General features: G+C 43.5%; 1 protein-coding gene across 1 annotated transcript in view; it reads right to left on the bottom strand.

Moving 5' to 3' along the window:
• Positions 1 to 6,968: 6,968 nt before the first annotated feature.
• The window catches only part of GTPBP2 (GTP binding protein 2), a gene marked incomplete in the record, with an annotated part of 123,512 nt that continues 107,712 nt past the window's right edge, over positions 6,969 to 22,768 (bottom strand). The window contains 2 exon segments of the mRNA XM_029592830.1: positions 6,969 to 7,621; positions 13,661 to 13,825. Coding sequence (XP_029448690.1) covers positions 7,457 to 7,621; positions 13,661 to 13,825 — 330 coding nt within the window.

Genomic DNA, 22,768 nt, shown 5'->3' with positions numbered 1-22,768 from the left:
CAGCCATTTCCCTAACAAAGTTTGTGAAGGAAAGATCTTCCGGTGGAGACTTTCTGTGATCCTCAGTTGGAGATGGTTCTGAGAATAAATCTTCTTCCGAAGAGTATTCTGAATTGGAATCATCCGGTTCCTGCTGTGGCTTGGGATAAGGAACTGACGGTCTTACAGGCGAATGTGGCCTAGGGGGCCTTGGCACCCCTGAAGGGCCTGGAAGTGGATCCTGCGGTGCTTGCCTTGTCAGGATTCCCAGTAGTGTGTCCAATTTGCTGAAAACTGGGTGCAAAATGGGGACATCCTCCCGAGGAACCGGTGTTGGCATCGGCCTTCCTGGTGAGGGCACCGGCATGGGCATCGGTGGCACCGAAGACGGAATCGGAGGAGGCGTACGAGGTAACGGTGAATGCACCGGGGTTGGAATCGATGTCGGTTCCCACGGCATCGTCGATGACCCCGGAATCGTTGGTGCGGAGATGGGCATCGATGGTTGTGGAATCGGCATCGATGGCGGAATTGCGTCTCGAAGAGCCTGTTGCACCGCTTGACGAATGAGCGCATCAAGTTCCACTCGCACAGCTGGTGAAAACAGAGCAGCTGTGGAGGGAGGCGGTGTTGGCGATGCCGATTCCTCCTCAGGGCCCTGAGGAGGTTCGGAACCCGGCACCGATATCGGTGGGGATCGCCCGTCAGTAGGCCTTGGAGCCTCTGCTTCCGTCCGGGTTTTCTTAGCTGGAGAGCCTGTACCTGTGGTAGTGTCTCCGGACACCGACTCTCTCCGCCGTCGATGGCGATGCTTCTCAGGCTGTTTGTCGCTTCCTGAAGTGGATGCCTTCGATGAAATCGACGGGGATGGAGTGGAAGCGTCCCCCGCAGCCGGAAGTTTCTTTTTTAATAGTAGTTGCCGAATCGAGGCCGATGGCGAAGACTGGGCCGAAGTTGACGGTCTTGGCAGCAGCTGGACTGAAAAAAGCTGCTCCATCCTTTCTGCCCTTAGGCGCCGACCCTTTGTGGTCATTTCAGCACAGGATGAACACGCCTGGATGTTGTGATCCTTGCCTAGGCAAAGAACACACTCACCATGCGGATCGGTAATAGACATTGTTCTATTACAATTCGGGCACTTTTTAAACCCGGAGGCCATGGCGCCGGACGGCCGTCAACGCAAAGCTCGAATTTTATCGTTCCCAGCCGGGAATCGAAAAGGAAAAAAGTAACCAGCCGGTAACAAATGGGAAAAAATCCCCTTTTGTGATATAAATTTGTCGAAATTTTCCGATTTTTTTGGAGATGAAAAATCACCTCAGACTCCAATCAAACCGCGAGGCTAACCGCTTCGCGGAAAAAAGAAGACTGAAGAGAGACCCCTGTGGCAGGGAATATCATAGCATGCTGGGCATGCTCAGTAGGCACTCCGGTGCCATTCAAAAGTTTCATAGAAACTTTTAAAGAAGTTTTCCGTACATAGGGCTCCATTACTGATGTCACCCATATGTGAGGACTAGCATCCTGCTTGTCCTGGGATAATGAATAGTATCTTGTATATACCTTTTTACATACATTGTGTGATAAACCTCGGCAATGCAATTAAACGAAATAATAGAGGCTTGAAAATAAAGAAAAGAGCAGTATATATAATTAGAAATTAAATAATAATATTGTTTGTGTTGAACCTTATTCAATACTTTACATTCATTACCCCCAATATTACATTACAGAGAAAAAGGGGAATTAAGTGTCAAGATATGCACGAAGTTGATCTGGTTGGTTAAAGATGTACCTTGTATTTTGAAATATAATTACACAACGACACGGGAATCGTAGAAAAAATTTTGCTCCCTTCTGAGTAACTTTATCTCTCATAGCCAAGAAATCCTTCCTTCTTAGCTGGGTGTCTCGGGAGATATCGGGAAAAATTCTGATTACCTGGCCATGGAATTTAGTATTTTGATTTTTGAAATACAGTCTTAAGACTGAATCTCTCTCAGACAAACATGCAAATTGCACAATTAAAGTGGCACGGACCTTTATATCCATATCAGAAGATTTTTCTAATAGTTCTGATAAATTTAAATCTTCTTTATATTCTCCCAATACTTTATCTTTATCTTTTGTATCTTCCATACTATAAGGCTGGGAAATATAGTAGATTCTAGAAATTACTGGTATCATTGTTTGATTGGTCCTGCTATCTTAATGACCATGGACATTGTTTCTCTGTACACATGTATTCCTCAACGATTAGCTGCAGACATTGTTAATGAGGCAGTTTTACATCACAGAGGACCAAAAAGGAATAAAGCTGAATTATTGAGAGAATTGGCGGAACTGGTGATATTCAACAATTATTTCAGCTTTGAAGGGAAGTTTTATCACCAGAATCACGGGATTCCTATGGGTTCCTCTCTAGCCCCGGCAGTCGCAAATTTATTTGAGGCTAATTTTGAAGAAAAAGTAATTTACCTGTCTCCATGGTGGTCCATGATCGGGGCCTGGTTCAGGTATATCGATGACATCTTCATTGTTTGGAGAGACACACAAGAAAACTTGGAGGGTTTCAAATCTTGGATCAACAATGCAGATCATAATTTGAAATTCACATTTCAACATAGTGATTCTAAAATTGTATTTTTGGACGTAGTGATTGAGATCAAGATGGAGCACATGGTCACTACTGTAAACAGAAAGCCTACAGATAAGAACAATTTGTTGCGATATCATAGTCACCATTCTACAGCTTTTAAAAAGGGTCTTCCAGTATCACAATTTTTCAGAATTAGAAGAATTTGTTCATCGGATATGGAGTTTGAGAAACAAGCTGCACTTCTCACTAAGAAATTTAAGGATCGAGGATATCCATCTAATGTTATCAGACGGGCGTACAAGAGATCAAAATACAGTGATCGGGCTCAGCTCCTCTCATACCGGCAAAGGGCACCGCAGGAACAATTGGTCTTTGTATTACAGCAGAGCACATCCACAATGTCATTGATCAATTCAGTTAAAAGACACTGGCATGTTTTGGGTCTTCACAAGATTTTTGCTGAGCTCCTGTTTGCAACTAGTCAGGGGTCTAATATAAGGGACAAAGTAGTCCGGGCCAGTTTCATAAAGGACGGCCATTTATTGAGCAAAAATGGTGAACACAAACGGTGTGGGACATGTTCATTGTGTTTTAACACGATTGAAGGTAACAGCTGGACTGATGTGAATACTGGTTACAAGGTTAAACATAGATCTATGGAGGGGGGCGGAGTCAAGATGGCCGCCGGACTGCTTAGCTCGGCATGAGACCTTTGGCTGAGAGTCTTGAAATATATTTTTTCCTGCGAACTTTTACCTGAAATGGGGAGGAAGCGAAAACCGAGGGGACAGTATCCTGCACTGACCCCCGGGACGCCCGTAACCGGTCCAATGGACTCTCACGTTCGTCGCAGCGAAATTGGAGCGGGGCAGCAGCCGTTGGAGAGTGGGGGAGGAGAAGTTGAGCTCCCTGCTCTCCCAGGCTCAACATCTTCGTTTAGCTCCGCAGAGAGAACCCCCCCCCCCCCCGGTAAATCCTGCGATTGCAAGGAGAGTCTCACCGGAGGTGTTTGCATCTCAAGACCGAAGTGTTTTGGGGGCAAGCCAGTCAGGACCGGGTGAGACCCTAGCTGCAACCCTGAGCCCGCTGGAATCAACAGGGCTGATCGGAGTGGAAAGGGGAGGAATACATGAACCCGTGGGAGCGAACGAAGTGAACGGAACTGTATCAACAGCAGAAATCCCTCCTCTGGTAAGACCTATGACTTTCTCACTAGAAACGCTTGGGAGGCTATAAACGATATGAGAAACTCCATTCTCCAGCAATTAATTCCGGTAACAGAGCAAGTCAAACAGCATGACCTTAAAATTGAAGTGGTTTTAAATGAATATGTACAAATGGGAAATCAGGTATCAGCGATTAGAACTGAGTTGAATAGAGTGCAACAAAATCAAGTGGTGATCCTTAAAGAAAAGCATAGTACAGCTTTAAAGATGGAAAGTCTGGAAAATTTGGTCAAAGGCAGAAATCTGCAATTTATTAACGTTCCTCAGTTACCTATGAGATCTCCTAGAGAGGTCTTTATGAGTTACCTTAAAGAATTTCTCAAAATCTCAGACTCTGCGCTTCCACCAATAACCAAGATATTCTATCTGCCTAAAGCAAGAACAACATTGGGAGAACAAGGAGGAGAAGTTGAAACTTCAAGACCTGCAATTAATCAACCTCTGGAAATGGATTTATCAGCAATCCTCGAAACATCGGATTCAGAGATGGCCGTCCCTGCAACTCTTATAGTGACTTTGGCACTAGAGACAGACAGGGAATGGCTTTTGAAATTAGTATCGAGAAATCGGAATGTAAACTATTTGGGTTGTAGAATACGCGCCTTCCCAGACGTATCTAGAGAAACTCAGAAGAAGAGAAAGGCTTTCCTGCTGTTAAGACCACAAGTATTATTAATAGGGGGGAATTTCCTTTTGAAATTCCCATGTAAATGTGTAGTCAAATATTCAGGGAATACGTATGTATTTTTTGATCCCCCGCAGCTAACCCAATTTTTAATTGGGAAAAATCCGCTAATTCCAGTAGCCCCCACGGAATCTTGCATGGATACCCCTAGTCTCTCATGAAAAAATAAATGTTTGCTGTAACAGTCTGGAATTTCTTTAATGATTATAGATATTTCTTTAGGTTGTGGATACTCATTCCCCCCACAATTAGGGGACTTATAAATGTTAGAGTGTGGGTGTTTAAAAATGTTTCTCTTTTATGCTGAAATAAGCATTGTGGAATTTTCTTTGTGTATACCCTCTCTACTTTTTCAAGTATGATCTTGATAAATATTTGTAAAATTGCATAAATAAAAAACATAGATCTATGACCAATTGTCTATCAAAAAATGTGGTATATGCCATTGTTTGCAAATGTTTTAAAGTGTATGTAGGACGGACGAGCAGACCCATAAAAGCCCGCCTTATGGAGCACAGATCCCAAATCAATAATAGGGTCATCACAGCACCCCTGGAGAACCATTGCACCGAACATGGATATATGTTCGAGGACCTCAAATGGACTGTAATTGAACAAATTATAACAAAATCTGAGTGGGAAGATGTAGGGTTTATACTGAACCGGAGGGAACAGAATTGGATTTTTACATTAAAGACAGAGATGCCTGCTGGGTTAAATGATCGGATCGATTGGCTGTCTCTCCTTTGAATTTTGTTTGAAGGGGAGGTACCTTCCTTTAGCCATGCCTACAGTCACGTGATGGAGTCCCTTTAAATTGGGATGCCGAACAGAGAAGTGCGGGTCCGCCATTTTTTGAAGAGGAGTGTGGAGGGAGCAGCGTAAAGACGAGCTCGCGAGAGGATTAAATTAATGGATAAAAGACACTGTGCTACAGGGTACAGCAAGAGAGTGGCTTCCCCTGATGAAGAGTAATCGAAACCAGGCCTCATTGGGGCAAGTGCCGCCAAAGGACTACTTTTACACGCTAAGATAAGTGTTTCAGCAGTTTGAGCTCCCGTCTGAAATTATTGGCGACCTGACGTTCTCTGTTTGAATTTTAGTGTTTTCACACTGATTAATGACTGACTTTCAGAAAATTTATTAATGACCTTTAGAAATTAATAAGAAGGAAGTTATATATAAAAATAAAAGTTCATTTTAAAGGAATTCAATAAACAATTAAAGGGTGGATGGTGGTGCTTATGATTAAACTAAAGAACTGAGCAAGGCACTAAGGGTTAGTGTTCCTTGAGTTTTATGAAGCGTCACCACACACCTACCAAATATTTTTAAAGACAACATTTAAAAATACAATAAATCAAATATACAATAAATTAAAAAATAGGGGATATAGAGTCAAGTGTGAAACACATAGGTATATTTTATGCTGATATTAAAAAAAAGGGTGATAAAAAATAGTAAAAATAGCTAAATTTGTTTTATTGTGCGGGTTCTATTGGTAGTGGGAGACAGAATACTGGCAGGCTGAGGTCAGCACAGGACCCTATACTGATAGTATCTAAACCAGAGTCATCTACAACCAGTCTTATGGATTTGATAAGAAACATTTTCCAAGATATCTTGATTAGCCACCGAGGGCAGCACGCTGCTTGCCCAGATATCCAACTAGGGCCATGCAACTCTTGCCACCAGAGGAGCCAGTGTGGTATTTCCATTCTCATAAGAACAGCAGCAGAAAATGTGGATGATCTAAAAACTATTTTCTCCTTTTGGAATCTTGTACTATCCTTTCCACCATACAGTCAACAAAACAGAAAGCAACTTTTGCAATAAAACCTCTTTATTCTGTACAATATATATACGTAGCAAGAACATATTTAGACATACAAATCAGACATATTTTTGCATTTTAAATGTAAAGGGCACAACACTCAAAGCTGCCCCTCCACAGGAGGCAAGAAACTGGATAGCAAAGGAAGGGTGGGAATGCACCACTCAACCTCCTTTGCAGACTAGAAAAAACGTACAGAAAGGTTACCGATGACTGGTTACTGGCCAGCCCCCCTGCTTGCACTGTGCAGTCAGAACTGGGCTGGGTGTTAGTGAAAGCAAGCAGGGGGCAGCCTGGGGAGGGGTAATAATGCTGTGCAGGGGTCAGTAGCAATAGAAACAGCTGGATCTAAAGACACAGGCACAGCTGGATACGTTTTTCAATAAATCACTCAAAGCTTGAACACATTTTTATCCCATACAAGTACTGCTCTTACTCTGATGGCTAAAACTACCACTAGGAGACCCTCTGGTAGCTGTGTCCAGTCATTGGAGGGTGCTGCGGTCCAGCAGCCAATGCAGGGACAATAATTTCCCACCAGTGAAGGTTACAGCCACGCCACATAATTCAGGGACTCTGGCTTTCTTTTCATGTTACTGCAAAAGTAAAAGATTTAGGTTTCTAAAGCTAAAAGATTCAGTGCAGTAAAACAATAAACTAGTTAAAATGAGTGATTCAAAAGATAAACCAAAGTGAAATTGTTTCCTTTTTTTTTTTTTTTACTACCATGTGATGTATAAAACCAGCCTTGCTAGAAGCCAGCACGGCATGTGATCAGACAAAACAGAGTTGCTGGTGCTTTATGTCTCTGGCCAGGAGCTCAGCCCTTGTCCTCACTGCACTGGGGAGAGCCTGGAGCCGTGTACGGGGAACAGCCCACGACTCCCTCTGCCACATGGAAGCAGCTGTGCAGCCCACTATGTCTGTCTAGAGAAGTTCATGGGGAAAGCAGCACTTTGCTCTGCAAGGGGAAGCTTTGAATGTTCCCTGTGTCAATGACCAAGAGCAGAACAGCAATGAGCTTTCAATGACAGGCAAGGACACTTGCAGGACAACATGCCTAGCAGCTGCTCAGCTTCAAATGTGGCCCATAAACTCTACACCTGCCAATGACAGAGTCCTCTTGCAGCCTCTCAGGGATTGTTGGCATCAGTGGCAATGGCCTGGAGACTAGTCACATGACCTATACCCTTGGTGACCCCTTCTCTGAAGAGTAGCTTGGCTCCCAGCTTCAGATATTCAGGATGCTTAATAAAACGGAAGCGGACAACTGCTTTTTCCCCTGTCCGAAGCTTATCCTGGTGGAGACAGAGAGAGAGAGGGCCATATTGTTAATCATGCACAGATATACCCTTCCAGCTGACAGCGACAAGGCAGGATGGAGCACAATACATCTCAAGGGACACTAACGTTGCCTCACGTTGATGAAATTACCTTACCTGCCAAAAAAAAGTTACCACCAGGCTGTTTTCCCAGTGAATGTTAAATAAGAGTTTTAAATAGTGGTTTTTAGTTTTGAGATCCCGTTTTGTTTTTTTTTATAATTAGTTTTATATACATCTATAAGGCCAGGTTGCTATGATAGTGTTTCTTTTAGTATTTTTCTTTTTTGTTGGTTTTATGATAGTTTTAAAATTATGCGTGCTTGACTGTACACTACTTCAGACAGTTTTAATGTAAAACTGGGGAAGTGGTCAATAAGAACTTGTTAAATAAACACGTGAAGAATGGACAGGATCAGCAGTTACAGCTCAGGCTTCTCACCCAAACAGCACAAGCTCAGCTCCACTGCGGTGAAATGCAGCAACCACAACAGCCGTCTGAGAAAGAGCTGCCAACACTCAGCGCATGGAAGACTGCTGTAACATTATGGCCAGAGCTATATGACAAGCCCCAGCTTCTGACTGGATAAAGGAAAATTGGTTTTTACCTGTTAATTTTCATTCCTGGAATCCCACAGATCAGTCCAGACAAGTGGTTTTGCATCCCCACCAGCAGATGGAGACAGAGAAAAAAACAAACTTTGGCACACTGCTACATAACAGAGTGTGCCACCTGCAATCCTCAGTACTGAACGTGTACTCAAGCCAAGATGAACCCTTGGCAACACTAAAGACTCCCCCCTTCCAAGGCATGCAGGAACCAGGTTGGACTCCCTGATCTGGAGCCGTTACATCCATAACAAGAAACTGAAAACCCTCAACCAAACAAGCTGAACCATATTTCTGCACTATTTACAATCAGATACCTCCTAGTCTTTCACAACTATGGGAATGGGTTTCTAGGCTGATATATGGTATGTGGTATTCCAGGAATGAAAATTAGCAGGTAAGAACCAATTTTCCTGATCATACCCCAGATCAGTCCAGACAAGTGGGATGTACCCAAGCTACTCTACACTGGGCGGGAATCCAAAAGACCAGCACGCAAATCACATTCCCCATAGGACGCCTCCTCCGGGGCTCACACATCCAATCTGTAATGCTTGGTAAAAGTAAGTGTGAAGCAAAGACCACATCACTGCCCGACAGATCTCCTGTGGAGAAACCAAATGACACTCCGCCCAGAAATCTGCCTGTGCCCTGGTAGAGTGGGCATACAACACTTCAGGAACAGTGCGCCCCTTAAAGATATATGCCAAATAGATTGTCTCTTTGAGCCATCGCAACACCAAAGCCTTAAAGGCCTTAAAGCCTTTCTTTGCCCTGCTAAACAAGATAGATGATCAGATCGCCAAAACCCATTAGTAACCTTAAGATAATGCAACAGAGTCCAATGTTCATCCAATAAATGAACCTACCTCTTAAACAGCACCTCTGTCACCAAATGACAAAACTTGGGAAGCTCCACCATCTGGTTAATATGAAAAGAGGAAACCAACTTCAGCAAAAAAAAGGGCACCGTACATAACGAGACCCCAGTGTCCAAAATACGCAGGAAAGGATCCCTGCACGGTAGCGCCTGCAGCTCCGAGATTCACCTGGCCAAACATATCGTCTCAAGACCACTGTCTTCAGAGTAAGATCCTTCACAAAGGCATGCTTCAAAGGGAGAACCACAAAGAAATTCCAAGATAGACACATCCGACAGACCAGAGGGCACAAATATTTTTCCCCTTTACAAAACAAATCATGTCTGAATGCAACACGAGCGGTCTCCCCTTCCTGAAGTTTCCCTCTAAGACACCCCAAATCTGTTACCTATACACGAAACAAATTGTAGGTCAGCCCTTTTGACAAATCTGCCTGCAAAAAAGGCTAATATAGGCAAGACCTCTGCGCACAAAGGATTGAGACCTTTCTCCATACACCACAACGCAAACACTTTCCAAACCCAGTCATAAGCCAGGAAGGTAGAAGGCCTCCTGGCCTGCAGTAACATAGCAATAACCGTTTCCAATTACTCGTTCAGGTGCAAACGTCGCCTCTCAAAAGCCAAGCTGCAAGACAGAAGCGATATGCCTGATCTGAGAAGATGGGTCCTTGATGCAACAACCCTTGCAGACGACAGTGGACTTCAATGGGACAAAAGTGAGATTTGCAGAGGCTGCAAATGCCTACAGCACCAACTCCAGCATAGAAGCCATAGACCTCAGGACCTGCAAATAATCCCAGACCCTGGGCACCGGAAGCCGTAATAGTCGCTGCACCTGCAAATGGGGCTTGGTCACCCCCTCTGATGTAAGACAGACCTTGTCCATTTGAGTTTCGAACAATGCCCCTAGGTATTCCAGTGATTGGAACAGGACCAGATTGTTCCTTCACCAAGTTCACTACCCAGCGCAGAGACTTCAACAGAGTCATGACCTGCTGTGCCGAGCGATGACACTCCAACTCTGACTTTGCCCGAATGAGCCAATCTTCCAAGTATGGAAGAAACAGAATCCCTTCCCTGCTGAGCGCTGCGGTCACTACTACGATCACCTTTGTGAAAGTCTGTGGTGCAGTTGCCAAGCCGAAGGGCAGAACTTGAAACTGATAGCTCCCCCAACACCATAAACCACAGAAACTTCTGATGACTTGGACGTATGGGGATGTACAGGTAGGCCTCCGTCAAGTCTAACGACATTACATACTACCCTTTGCGGACAGCCACTATAACTGCTTGCAATGTTTCCATGCGAAAATGTGGTACACGGAGCACTGCACTGATCTTCTTCAGATCCAGAATGGGCTGGAATATACCCTCCCCTCCTTCAAAATAGACAGAGTACCTTCCAAGGCCTTGCTCCTGCGGGGAAACTTGTACTATGGCATCGAGACTTGGCAATTGCTGCACCTTTCCTTGCACTGCCTCCCACAAGATGCAGGATGTGCAGTGCAATGGGACACTATATACGCCTCTGTAACCGGACGTGAAAATTCTAAGGCGTAGCCACCTCTTATCACCTGCGGCACCCAATGGTCTGTGGTGATCTTGGTCCACTCCTCATAAAACAGGGTTAATCTCCCTCTGACGGCCTCAGGTCCAGCCTGGTCTCATTGTGAGGCCTTAACTCCTCCAGCTCCTTGACCGGAACTATCTTGAGAAGGCTTATGTTCTCCTTAAAAGTATGGCTGCCCACTTGTCTTTGGAAGAAAGAAGAGGAGCAATGGTTGAAACAATCTCCTCGCATCCCGAATGTGAACACAAGGTGGAAAAGTCTTCTTGCCAGGCTTCTTATCCTCCAGCAACTCGTTCCCCTTCGACTCTCCCAAGTTCATCATCAGTTGCTCGAGATCGTCCTCAAATAGTGTTTTCCTTTAAAGGGAAGATTTCACAGCTGTAACTTGGACCACGCATCAGTCGACCAATTACCCAGCCACAAAAATCTCCGCACTGCAATGGCAGAGACTATATTCCTGGCGGAAATCCTGACCAAATCGTACAGTGCATCCACCACTCCCGCTTCCAAACAGGCTGCCTGCTTGGCTTTGGCCAAAGATCCCAACTCCTTCTGTGCTTTCTGCACCCATCGCAGAAAGCACATGAGGCTACTGCAGACTTCGCTTGCAAACTTAGAGCAGAGACCTCAAACATTCTCTTCAACTGAATCTAGTTTCCTACCTTGCACATCATTCAAAGCGGCTGAACCTGCTACTGGAATAGTCATGTTCTTGGTCACCACTGAAACCGAAGTTTCCACCTTCGGCATCCCCAAGAGTTCCAGCGTCTCCTCAGGCAAAAAGGGTACAATTTTGCCATTGCCCTACTGTCCTTCAGCCCTGCTTCTGGAAAGTCCCACTCCCGGGTCACCAGCTTCTTTACCTTCTTAGGAACAGAAAACATTTTGGAGAACCCCAAAGGACATCCATGACTGGGTCCACTCCCTCATTATTCGATTCCTCCTGTGCAACCTTAATTCCCATCTCATCCAGGACCTGAGGAATCAGCAGAACCAACTCTTCCTTTCAGAACAAGCGGTCCACCCTGGGGTCATCCCCCTCGGTTACTGGCAACTCCTCGGGCTCTGCCTGCCCCATGCCATGTGGACCAGATGCCCTCTGATCATCCAACAGATCAACTGTCAGGTTAACCGCCGGATCTACTCCAAAAACCCCTTGAGGATCTTCTTCCTCAGAATCTGCAGCTGACTCTACGTCCTTTCTTGCACCACTTCCTAGGCCCAGGAGACGGAGGACCCCCTCCCCCTTTGCACCTCTTACCCAGAAGCGGAGACTTCTGGGGCAACTGCCATTTACATCCTACCCCCTTCTTGGCTAAAAAAAGCCTTGTGAAGCAGGACAGAGTCTGCAGAAAAGGGGTCCAAATCACTAGCATTCCTACTAACCGCTTCTTCAGCTGGTTCTCCTATGCTGTCCTGGTCACCAGGAACTCCCTGCACCATTGGCAACAGTGGAGGATGAGAGTCCCTGGCCTCTACCATCTGCTGGAGACAAAGAAATACTGAGGACTACAGGTAGCACTCTCAGTTATGTAGCAGTGTCTCAAAGTGTTTTTTCTCTGCCTCCATCTGCTGGTGGGGATGCAAAACCCACTTGTCTGGAGCAATCTGGGGTATGATCAGGAAAAGGTCATTGCTTGCGCAGCAGGGCAGAGTTACATTTAGCTTTTTGAATGCCTTTTCTGCTGCACTTTCACTAAGATCTAGAAACTCTTTTCAAGTGCAGTAAATAAAATGCTTAGTACACTAGGTGGCACCTCAGGGGTATAGGACAGAGTCCGCAAAGTCTTCTTCTGTCTCCATCTGCTGGTGGGGAGGCAAAACCCAGCTGTCCTGGACTGATCTGGGTATGTACAGGGAATTGCACATTTTATGCATTCTCATATAGCAATTAAAGTACAAAGGGAACAGTCTGAGTCACTGAAACTATAATCTGTTAACGGTAACACAGAAGAGGTCAGCCGATAAGGCTTACCGATGACAGAGCCGTGATGCTGACACCAGTTTGCTCAGTTGCTCCTGCCTGCAGGAGATTGTGCCTTTGCTTTACCTTTAGCTGGGTTGAGTTGGTCCAGGAAACAGTTATCAGACAGCAGGGATGACACTGGTCTGTTTTAGGGATGGGATTTTGGATTTTTTATTATTTTTTTTATGTTAACTGCCTTGGATCCCTTTCTGGGATTAAGGGAGTATATAAGCCTTAATGTAATGTAAAAAACTATAAACACTGGGAAGTATAGTGAAGGAGTGGCCTAGTGATCAGAGCAGTGGGCTGCAAATCCCACTTACCCACTGCCACTCTGACTCTGAGAAAGTCATTTTATCTCCTGTTGCCTCAAGTACCCATTTAGATTGTAGGTTCTATGGGGCAGACACTTATCATACCTGAAAATTGTGGTAAACGGCCTTGAGTTAAAATGGGAAAGTTGGACTAGAAATACAAAATATTCTTAAGGCAGCCTGCTGCCTCTCCCTGCCCATGTTTAGGTGACTTGCATATTGCTGCTCTATCTGCCCCAGCATGCTTAAATTCTGTTATTACCTCCGCCACTGCTGGTTACTCCAGGCAATTCCCATCCTCTCAGTAAGATGCATTTCCTCCAAGACTTCCTAATAAATATAGTTCCTGAAACCTCTTATTTGTTTTGTTTGTGTCTTGATAGATTGCACACTCCAGGGAGCGGGGACTAACTTCTGCAAATCTGGACAGTAGTGCTGCACACATTTATTAGTAGTAGTGGTAACCCCTTGTCCTATGGAAAATGCCTCTTCTACTTGTTAAAAGATAATTAACAGACTAGCTGGGTCAAGATGAATTTTTTCTTCAGCAAGAGTGAGGACGACGACCAAGACATAACTCTCAATAGAATCTCCGAGGCCTGCCGATACTCGAGACGCATGTTGATACCCCTTCCCCCTCCCCGCTTCCCAACTAGAGCATCAAGTCTATTACCTTGCCATGGAGCTCTTCAACGATGGCCGTCTGCCGCACATTTCCCACATGAACCGTCACCTGGAAACCCTTCCTGAAGGTTGTAGCATGAAAGAGCAGCACAATTTCCGCTTCAAATACTGAACAGATGGTAGGATTCATCTCTGGGCTCACCATCACCATACCCTGCCCAGAAAACACACACAAGATTATCGTCCCCCAGTGTCATCAGCACACCCTGCCCAGGAAACACACGGCATTATCACCCCATGGTGGCAGCAGTACCAGACCCTTCTCCCACATTACCAAGCTGACCTGATCAAACTCTAGCTAAGGAATGAGGATTTGCTTAGCTCTGCAAATTGCAGTTCTATTACTTCTCCCCACCAAAGGCAATAAGCTCTCCTGGTAGAACTGGGACCAGCTCCAACTCTCATTTCACTTGAGATTAGCAGCTCCCCTCTCCTTCCAGGAGAGAACGTCCACAGCCTCTATCTGAAACATATTAATCATGAACTAACAACATAAACTCCACAAATAAACACCGCAAAGTCCCGAATGATCCCACAAGGATTGCTGAAGTCCACCTGTCAAAATCATCAGAGTAACACAATAAATAATGGCAGATAAAGACCAAATAGGTCTGCCCAGCCTTGATTTTATACACATCTACCCATATGGACTCAACTCTCTCCCACTCCCACTGTCTCTTTTAGGATTGCAACTGCTGCTCCATGCAGGTTACCCCATGCCTTCCCAAGAAGTACAATGCAGTCAAATCATAGCTGTCGCTCAGAAGATTGTGCAGCGCTTCATTATCCTGTGCCTTTAGCCTATGCTGTTTTCAAATCTGTTACTGTTTTACACGTCACTGCTCCAGATAGGAATTCCAGGCACCCACCATCCTCTTGGTGAAAAAATACTTCCCAACACTGTTCCTGATTCATCAATCACTGGATAAGACTGCTCTCTTATTTAGCATGGGAGTACAGAACATGTTTTATGTCAATTCCCGAAGCAGCTACAATGGGTCAGTCAAATTAAAGAAGAAAACCCCATCAGGCAGGTTCTACGCTCTTGCATCTTAGTAGATCACATTTGCAGATAAGTTCCTGGGACTTTATTAATTTATGAAATAAACAAATTTGAGACATTTGAATTTATTATATATGCAAACAAAAGACCAAAAAAGACTTTTAGGATGGAATTTGGTGGCCTGTGACTTGATAGCCATTTGAGAGACAAAAAGTGTTCAATGTCACATATCTATCTCCCCGCCCCAATCCCATAAATCCAATTTATTTCCATGAATATTTTGTATTGTCAGAGATCATGGCATAGTTGCTTACCTGTAACAGTATTCTCTGAGGATAGCAACACAAACACCCACACAAGATGGGTGATGTCATCCGATGACGCCAAGTTGGGTCATTTGTCTCTTAAAGCTCAGAAAGTTAAACTTTACCTTGCCATGGTAAAGTGTCCCTGTATGCAATTCTGCCTCACTCTATTTCCAAGTCAGGTAAACTTCCCAGGGAGGAAGGCACGGAGAAAGCCTGCTACAGGTAAGCAACTTGGCTTTCTCTGTGAACACACAAGATAGGCCTCCCCAGCTGAGGGTTGCTTTGAGCTGAGTTTTAGCTTCCATTGTTTTTCTGCAACCCGTATGGTACATTGCGAGAAATTTGGTTTGATTACTTAAAAATGTTCTTAAGCACTGCTCGTCTAAATGTACTGTCCTTGTATGAGTCTTTATCCAAACAGTAGTGTTTTGTAAAAGTGTTGACCATGTGGCTACCTTACAGATCTCCTGGATCACTGCAGAGTGGAGATTGGCCATTGCTCAAACTTGATGTGCCTTTATGGCTTGTGGTATGCCCACATCAATGGTAACATTGTGAGTCAACCATCTAGATAACATTGTTTCTTCCCTGCCAAGTCTTTTTTAGCTGTATCGTAGGATATGAAAAGTTGAGTTGATTTTATTTATTTATTTGTATTCTTTTTTTATACCGAAGTATAGCTTAATGCCTTCACTCTGGTTTACAGAGACAAACAATAATATTTATTTATTTATTTTTTAATTTTTATATGCCGATGTTCCTGTATAGCATACATATCGCACCGGTTTACAAGGAACTGAACAGTCGCCTCAGAGGCGGAATACATTAAAACAAGATACGGTAAACGGGATACAGTAAACAGTCGCCTCAGGGGCGGAATACATTAAAACAGGAAAACTTTTAGGGAGACATTCGTAAACTCGATTAGATGTAACTGGGTTTCAAACTCGGACACATAATACAGAGGTAAGTATATTGTCTATCGCTTCCACCGGTTATTAGCTCTCAGAGAAAGCTTGGGTGAATAGCCAAGTCTTTAGCTTCTTTTTGAATGTCAGAAGGCACGGTTCTTGGCGGAGGTCCAGTGGGAGTAGGTTCCAAAGAGGGGGACCTGCAGTGGACAGGGCTCGTTTCCTCAGGGAGGTTCTCGCCGGTTGGGTGTGAAGCATGTTCTGGTATGCCCTTCTGATTGGTCTTTTGGAAATGTGTTGCTGTATTTGGAAGGATAGGTTGAGGGAGGAGATGTTGTGCAGAGCCTTGTGAATCATCATTCATGAGTGATTTAAATTGTATCCTAAATTTTATCGGTAGCCAGTGTAGATATTGGAGGATAGGGGTGATGTGGTCCCGTTTTTTGGTGTTAGTGAGTATTCTGGCTGTCGCATTCTGTACCATTTGAAGTGGTTTTATGGTGCTGGCGGGCAATATACAAGAAACGTGTTCATAACGCATATAAATGTGGATAACAATTAAACATTTTGGCATAAGCAGAAAAGAAATAGATTTAAAACAGATTTAAGAAGAACAACATATGAATCGGACTTGCTGAGATATATCAAACGATGTTATTTGATTATTGGAATAATTTAGAAGTAACATTGCAGGGTGTGATAGAGCAAATTATTCAAAGGAGCAGGAAAGGAATAAAAGGAAAAGGAAAGGTTCAAGGGAAAATAGGGGAATAAAAATAAATAAGACAGGGATGGATGAGAAAGAAATGGTAAAATAAGTAAGAAGGGGTGAGGAGGATTTAGAAGCATGGTTGTTTCAGGAAAGAGTCTTAAGATGATATATATGGTTATCCAACTTCGTTTGAGAAAGATTGTCTAAATAACCATGTTTTAAGCTCTTTTTTGAAAGATTTGGAGTCCCTGATTGAGCTTAGGTAGATTGGTAGAGAGTTCCATTCATTAGGTCCAGCAATAGAGAAGGCTCTATTCCTGGTGATGGATAGTTTAGCAGAGGTAAGGGGGGGTATGATTAGTTGCACTTTGCTCGTGATTCTTGTATTGCGTGGAGTTTTGTGCAGTTGAATCATGTGATCGAGGGAGGAGTTGTCAACTTTGTAGATTTCATTATGTAGAGTAGTTAATGTTTTGTATTTGATCCTTTGTATTATTGGTAGCCAATGGAGATTCATCAAAATTGGGGAGATGTGTTCATATTTCTTCTTGCCAGTAAGAACTCGTGCTGCGGTGTTTTGTAGTAATTGTAAAGGTTTTAGTGTAGATTTGGGGAGGCCAATGAAAATCGCATTGCAATAATCCAGACTTGAGAATATGAGTGATTGCAAAACTGTTCTGAAGTCATACGGGTGTAATAAAGGTTTAAGATGTTTGAGTACATGAAGTTTGTGAAAGCCTTCTCTTGTTTTTGTTGTGATGCATTTTTTGAGGTTTAGTTCATTGTCTAGCCAGATACAGAGGTCTTTTACTGGGTTCTTTAGTTGGATATTGATATTGTCGATTTGGATGGAGGGCATTTGGGATAATTGCTCTGGGTTGTTTCTTTTTATGAGGATGCATTCAGTTTTGTTCATATTGAGGCATAACTTTAGTTGGTTCAGGAATTTCTTGATTGAGTTGAGGTGGTTAACTGTGAGGTGTATAGCATCTTGGATGGTAGATGTAATTGGGATGAGTAATTGAATGTCATCGGCATACAGAAAGAAAGTGATGCCTAGATTGGAAATGAAATGACAGAGTGGGAGTAGGTAGATATTAAAGAGGGTGACCGAGAGGGCGGACCCTTGAGGTACCCCGGTTTCGAAGGGACAAGGATCAGATGATATGTTATTAAAGGTGACTTTGAAGAATCTGTCTTTTAGGAATGAAGTGAACCAGTCAAGTGTTTTTCCAGAAAGACCTATGTTGGCAAGACTTGAAATTAGTTTTTTGTGATCTAGTGTCGAATGCTGCAGATAGATCAAGTAGTATTAATAAGTGACTTAGTTTGTTGATGAGTTTGTGTTCCATCTAAATAGAGCAAGAGGACTCCCCTGCAGAGTGAAGTATGCAATGTTTGTTCAGCAGGTGTACATGGTTTTGGAAAGAAAGTTGGAAGTACTCTAACTTGATTTGGGTGGAATTCTGATACCACCTTTGGCAAGAATTCCGGGTGAGTTCTGAGGAGTACTTCGTTTTTGAATATTTGTGTGTAGGGTATATAGGCCACTAGTGCCTGTAGCTCACTCGCTCTCTTTTGGTTGATCGCTATTAAAAATGTTTTCCATGCAAGAAATTTCATTTCCATCATAGCCACTGGTTCTGTTCATATGGTGACTTCATTAGCTATACCAACACAACAGTTAGGTCCCATTATGGTGCTGGTTGTCTTAGTGGAGGTTTTAGGTTGTATGGACCTTTTATGAATCTAGCAACTACTGGCTGCTGAGAAACTGGTTTACCTTCAACCTGCTAGTGGTAAGCTATTGCACTTAAATGTACTCTGATAGAATTTGTTTTGAGAGAATCTGTCAGCTCTTATGTTATTTTTAGGTCAGGTAACTTGCTGAAATCTGCAGGTTTCTTTCAGATGCCCAGTTCCATATGCAGTAAGGGGATAGAGCAGAGCATGGATTCCTTGCAAAGCTGGTAAGACCAGACATTCACTTTTTCTTCCCCATCACTCCTTCCTGGTCATCAACCTCACAGTTCATTTTTCTGGGCCTCTCTTCCATCCATCAGAGAGCTTGGCTCACACATAAACTTGGTAAAACTGAAATCATGATCTTAGGCCGTACCACTCCTTACAATCGGATCCTCAGTCCATCCCATCACTAATACCACTCAGTACCTAGGTGTTCAGTTACTCTATTCTTTCCATATAAAAACAATCATTCATTCAGCATTCTATAAACTACGCTTCCTCCATCATTTAAAACCCCTGCTGGATCTTCAAAACTTCAGACCTGTTTTGCAGTCCTGAATACTCAAAGTTTTATATATCGGTCTCCCTTACATCACCATCAAATCTCTACAGCTAATTCAGAACTCTGCTGCTAGATTACTCACATCATATGGAAGAACGAAGACATTACTCCGGTACTGCAAGCCTTACACTGGCTCCCAATTCAGTATCTTATACAGTATAAACGTGATCTATTAATTCAGAATTTACTTCATCATATTACTTCCCCAAATTTCGGCTCAGCCTCTCAAGCTCTATTAGAAATCCCCTTCTTATGCAGAGCCAGACTGTCAACCATTCGCGAAAGAGCTCTTTCCCTTGCAGAACCAACATTTTGGAATTCCCTACCACAACACCTGCGCACACTGACAGATAAAAACCCCCAAATATCTATTCATAACTGCCTTCCCTCCAGCATCCGCAAACTAACTCGTTACCTCGGCCCTCTTTTCGCCAGAACTCCAGATTACACCACTCTCTTCCCTGGGTGTTCAAGTTCCAATCTAACACTCGAATGCAGCCACGAGAAATGTAAACTGTGAAGAGTCTGGTATAATGCCATTGCTTTTATGTATGTGATACCGTTACCCGCCCCAAACCTTGGAGAGTGCAGGATACAAATAGTTCTAAATAAATCAAATAGGATCCTGTTCCTCAGAACATGGCTACTCGACTGTCTGTTTGTACTTGTAGTGCTTTCTTTTTTAACCATGGTTACATATTGCTCTGCTCGGAGGTCCAGCAGACTGATTTGAAGCAGGGCTTCCCTCTTGTGACCCATTATGCACTCCTCCTCCTCCCTCTGTGATGGGATGCATCTTGTATACTGGGAGAGTAGAAGCTCTGACCATGGAGGATGGTTTTCTTCTTTCTCCATGACGACAAATAGAGCGCCAACCTTAACCCCAAGTAGATAATATAAATGAAAAAAAGGGGAATCCAAAAGAGAACATTTCTCTACAGCCAGCAGAAAATGAATTTTAAAATTAAAGGTGTCAGCAAGCCTGAGGTGTCCCGCCAGCTCAGGCAAGGATCATCCAGACAATTCGATCATCCACCTTGGTCTAATGTCTAATTTAAAAAATATATTTTTATAGCAAATAAAAATCCCAATGCTAATCATGAGCCGACACGGCCAGTATTTCACTGTAACCAGCTTCTTCAGGGGAGCAGTTTGTAAATTTTAAAACTATTATCCACAAGTTCCTTCATGAATTTCTCTAGGTTTGGATGAAACAAGGAGACCCCCTCAAAGAGAAACATAGCAGCTGTATCTATGATGGCAAACCCACTGTCAGATGGCAATAGCATGAGGGAGCTTGCCTGACGGTTACAATAATGGACTAGAAAGCAGGTGGTCTGGATTTAAACCCTGTTTCTTCCACGGATACTAGTTGTGACCTCGAGCAAGCCACTTTCTCCCATTGCCTTAGGAACCCATTCAGACTGTAAACTCTTATTGTATTCTGTATGAAACTGATCTTGAAATAATACATAGAATCTGCTAGCATCTCCGATGATGTGATCAGAAGTGTTGTCACTTTCCTCTTCACCAGTTACTTCACTATCATTTTGGGTAAACAGACTGAGAAAACCATCACCCGTATCAATACTTCCAGCATCTCATTGTCTCTTGAAGGTGGTGTCCTGCCACCAAATCCTTCAAACCAACCTGATCCAAAGGAATGGCTGCCTGCCTGCACAGTGTCCTGCAGATTGGGGATATTCCTCTTCCTGTCTGGGCAATTTTTCTTCTCTGTTGATGCGAGGCATCATGAACATGCACCCGTCTCTATACAGAAGTCTAATCTCACTGCAGTATGTTATCAGAGTGGATTGGCCACTGTTGGAAACAGGATGCTGGGCTTGAGGACCTTTGGTCTGACCCAGTATGGCATTTTCTTATGTTCTAAAGCTTTCTGCGGGCAATTTTCAAAAGGATTTTCACAGGTAAACCAGGATTTATCCAGGAACAGCTCCCCCCCGCCCATCCTGCAGAGCACTAAACATTCAGCACGTCCTCTACCCCACCTACTTTGCATCTGGGAAGTATGCTGGAAAAGCCCAATGAGAATTACCCTGTGAAAATTGGCTTGCAGTCCCATGGGTACTGGGCCTGCAAGTACCAAGAGCCATTCCCTAAGTTATTTACTCCTCTTCTGATGAAGTCGGAGCCTATTCTATGAACCAAATGCCAACGTTTCCAGTTTAGGCTGTGGTATGTGTCTTTTTCTTGCCAAATGGTGTCCTCAAAAGACCTGACCCCTGGTCTGGTAATGTGTCTAGTGCCACACCCACCTTTCTCTCTGGAGCAGTAACTGATTTAACCAGTTTATCGTCAAATATTTAGAGCAAATACCACAGCCTCCAGCAGAGAAGACTAACCAACAGTTTTCCATGCTGGTCAGATCTGTATCTTTATCTTGGGAAACATTCTCACAATGCAACCAGAAGGGATACATACTGAACAATGACTACTCTTGGATGCACACTTGCCCCCTTCTGCCATCTTATAACAAAACAGATGTAACTACTAAAGTTTGTATAACTAAGAACATAAGAAAATGCCATGCTGGGTCAGACCAAGGGTCCATCAAGCCCAGCATCCTGTTTCCAACAGAGGCCAATCCAGGCCACAAGAACCTGGCAATTACCCAAATACCAAGAAGATCCCATGCTACTGATGTCAGTAATAGCAATGCTACATCTTAAGTCAGCTTGATTAATAGCAGACTATGGACTTCTCCAAGAACTTATCCAAACCTTTTTTAAACACAGCTACACTAACAGCACTAACCACATCCTCTGGCAACAATTTCAGGAGTTTAATTGTGCGTTGAGTGAAAAAGAACTTTCTCCGATTAGTTTTAAATGTGCCCCATGCTAACTTCATGGAGTGCCCCCTAGTCCTTCTGTTATCTGAAAAAGTAAATAACCGATTCACATTTACCCTCTCATGATCTTAAAGACCTCTACCATATTCCCCCCTTCAGCTGTCTCTTCTCCAAGCTGAAAAGTCCTAACCTCCTTAGTCTTTCCTCATAGGGGAGCTGTTCCATCCCCTTTACCATTTTGGTTGCCCTTCTCTGTACCTTCTCCATCGCAGTTATATCTTTTTTGAGATGCGGCAACCAGAACTGCACACAGTATTCAAGGTGCGGTCTCACCTTGGAGCGATAGAGGCATTATGACATTTTCCGTTTTATTCACCATTCCCTTCCTAATAATTCCTAACAATCTGTTTGCTTTTTTGACTGCCGCAGCACACTGAGCCAACTATTTCAATTTATTATCCACTTTGACGCCTTGACCTTTTTCCTGGGTGGTAGCTCCTAATATGGAACCTAACATCGTGTAACTACAGCAACGGTTATTTTTCCCTATATGCATCATCTTGCACTTGTCCACATAAAATTTCATCTGCCATTTGGATGCCCAATTCAGCTTTGTAAGGAACTGGGGAAACTTTTGGGGAAAGGATGGGCTCCACCTTAACCAGAGTGGAACCAAGCTGCTGGCACTAACTTTCAAAAAGGAGATAGAGCAGCTTTTAAACTAGAACAAGGGGGAAAGCCGACAGTCACTCAGCAGTGCATGGTTCGGAGAAATGTATCCTTGTAGGATACTAATGAAACTGGAGAGTTAGGGCATCCCAACAGAGAGGTTCCAATAAAAGTAAACATAGTCCATATGCCTATATGTAAAAAATCACCAATGGGGGTAATGATTTCCGAATTATCCCTAACAACTGAAAAGCAGGTTGTTAAAACAAACAAAAAACACACTTTGAAATGTCTGTATGCCAATGCCAGAAGTCTTAAGAAGTAAGATGGGAGAGTTAGAGTGTATAGCAGCAAATGATGAGATTGACATAATT

This window comes from Rhinatrema bivittatum, chromosome 3 (genome assembly GCF_901001135.1).
Source record: "Rhinatrema bivittatum chromosome 3, aRhiBiv1.1, whole genome shotgun sequence".
Classification (NCBI taxonomy): Eukaryota; Metazoa; Chordata; class Amphibia; order Gymnophiona; family Rhinatrematidae; genus Rhinatrema; species Rhinatrema bivittatum.
The sequence above is the reverse complement of the archived record's forward strand: the minus strand, read 5'-3'. Positions and strand labels throughout refer to the sequence as shown.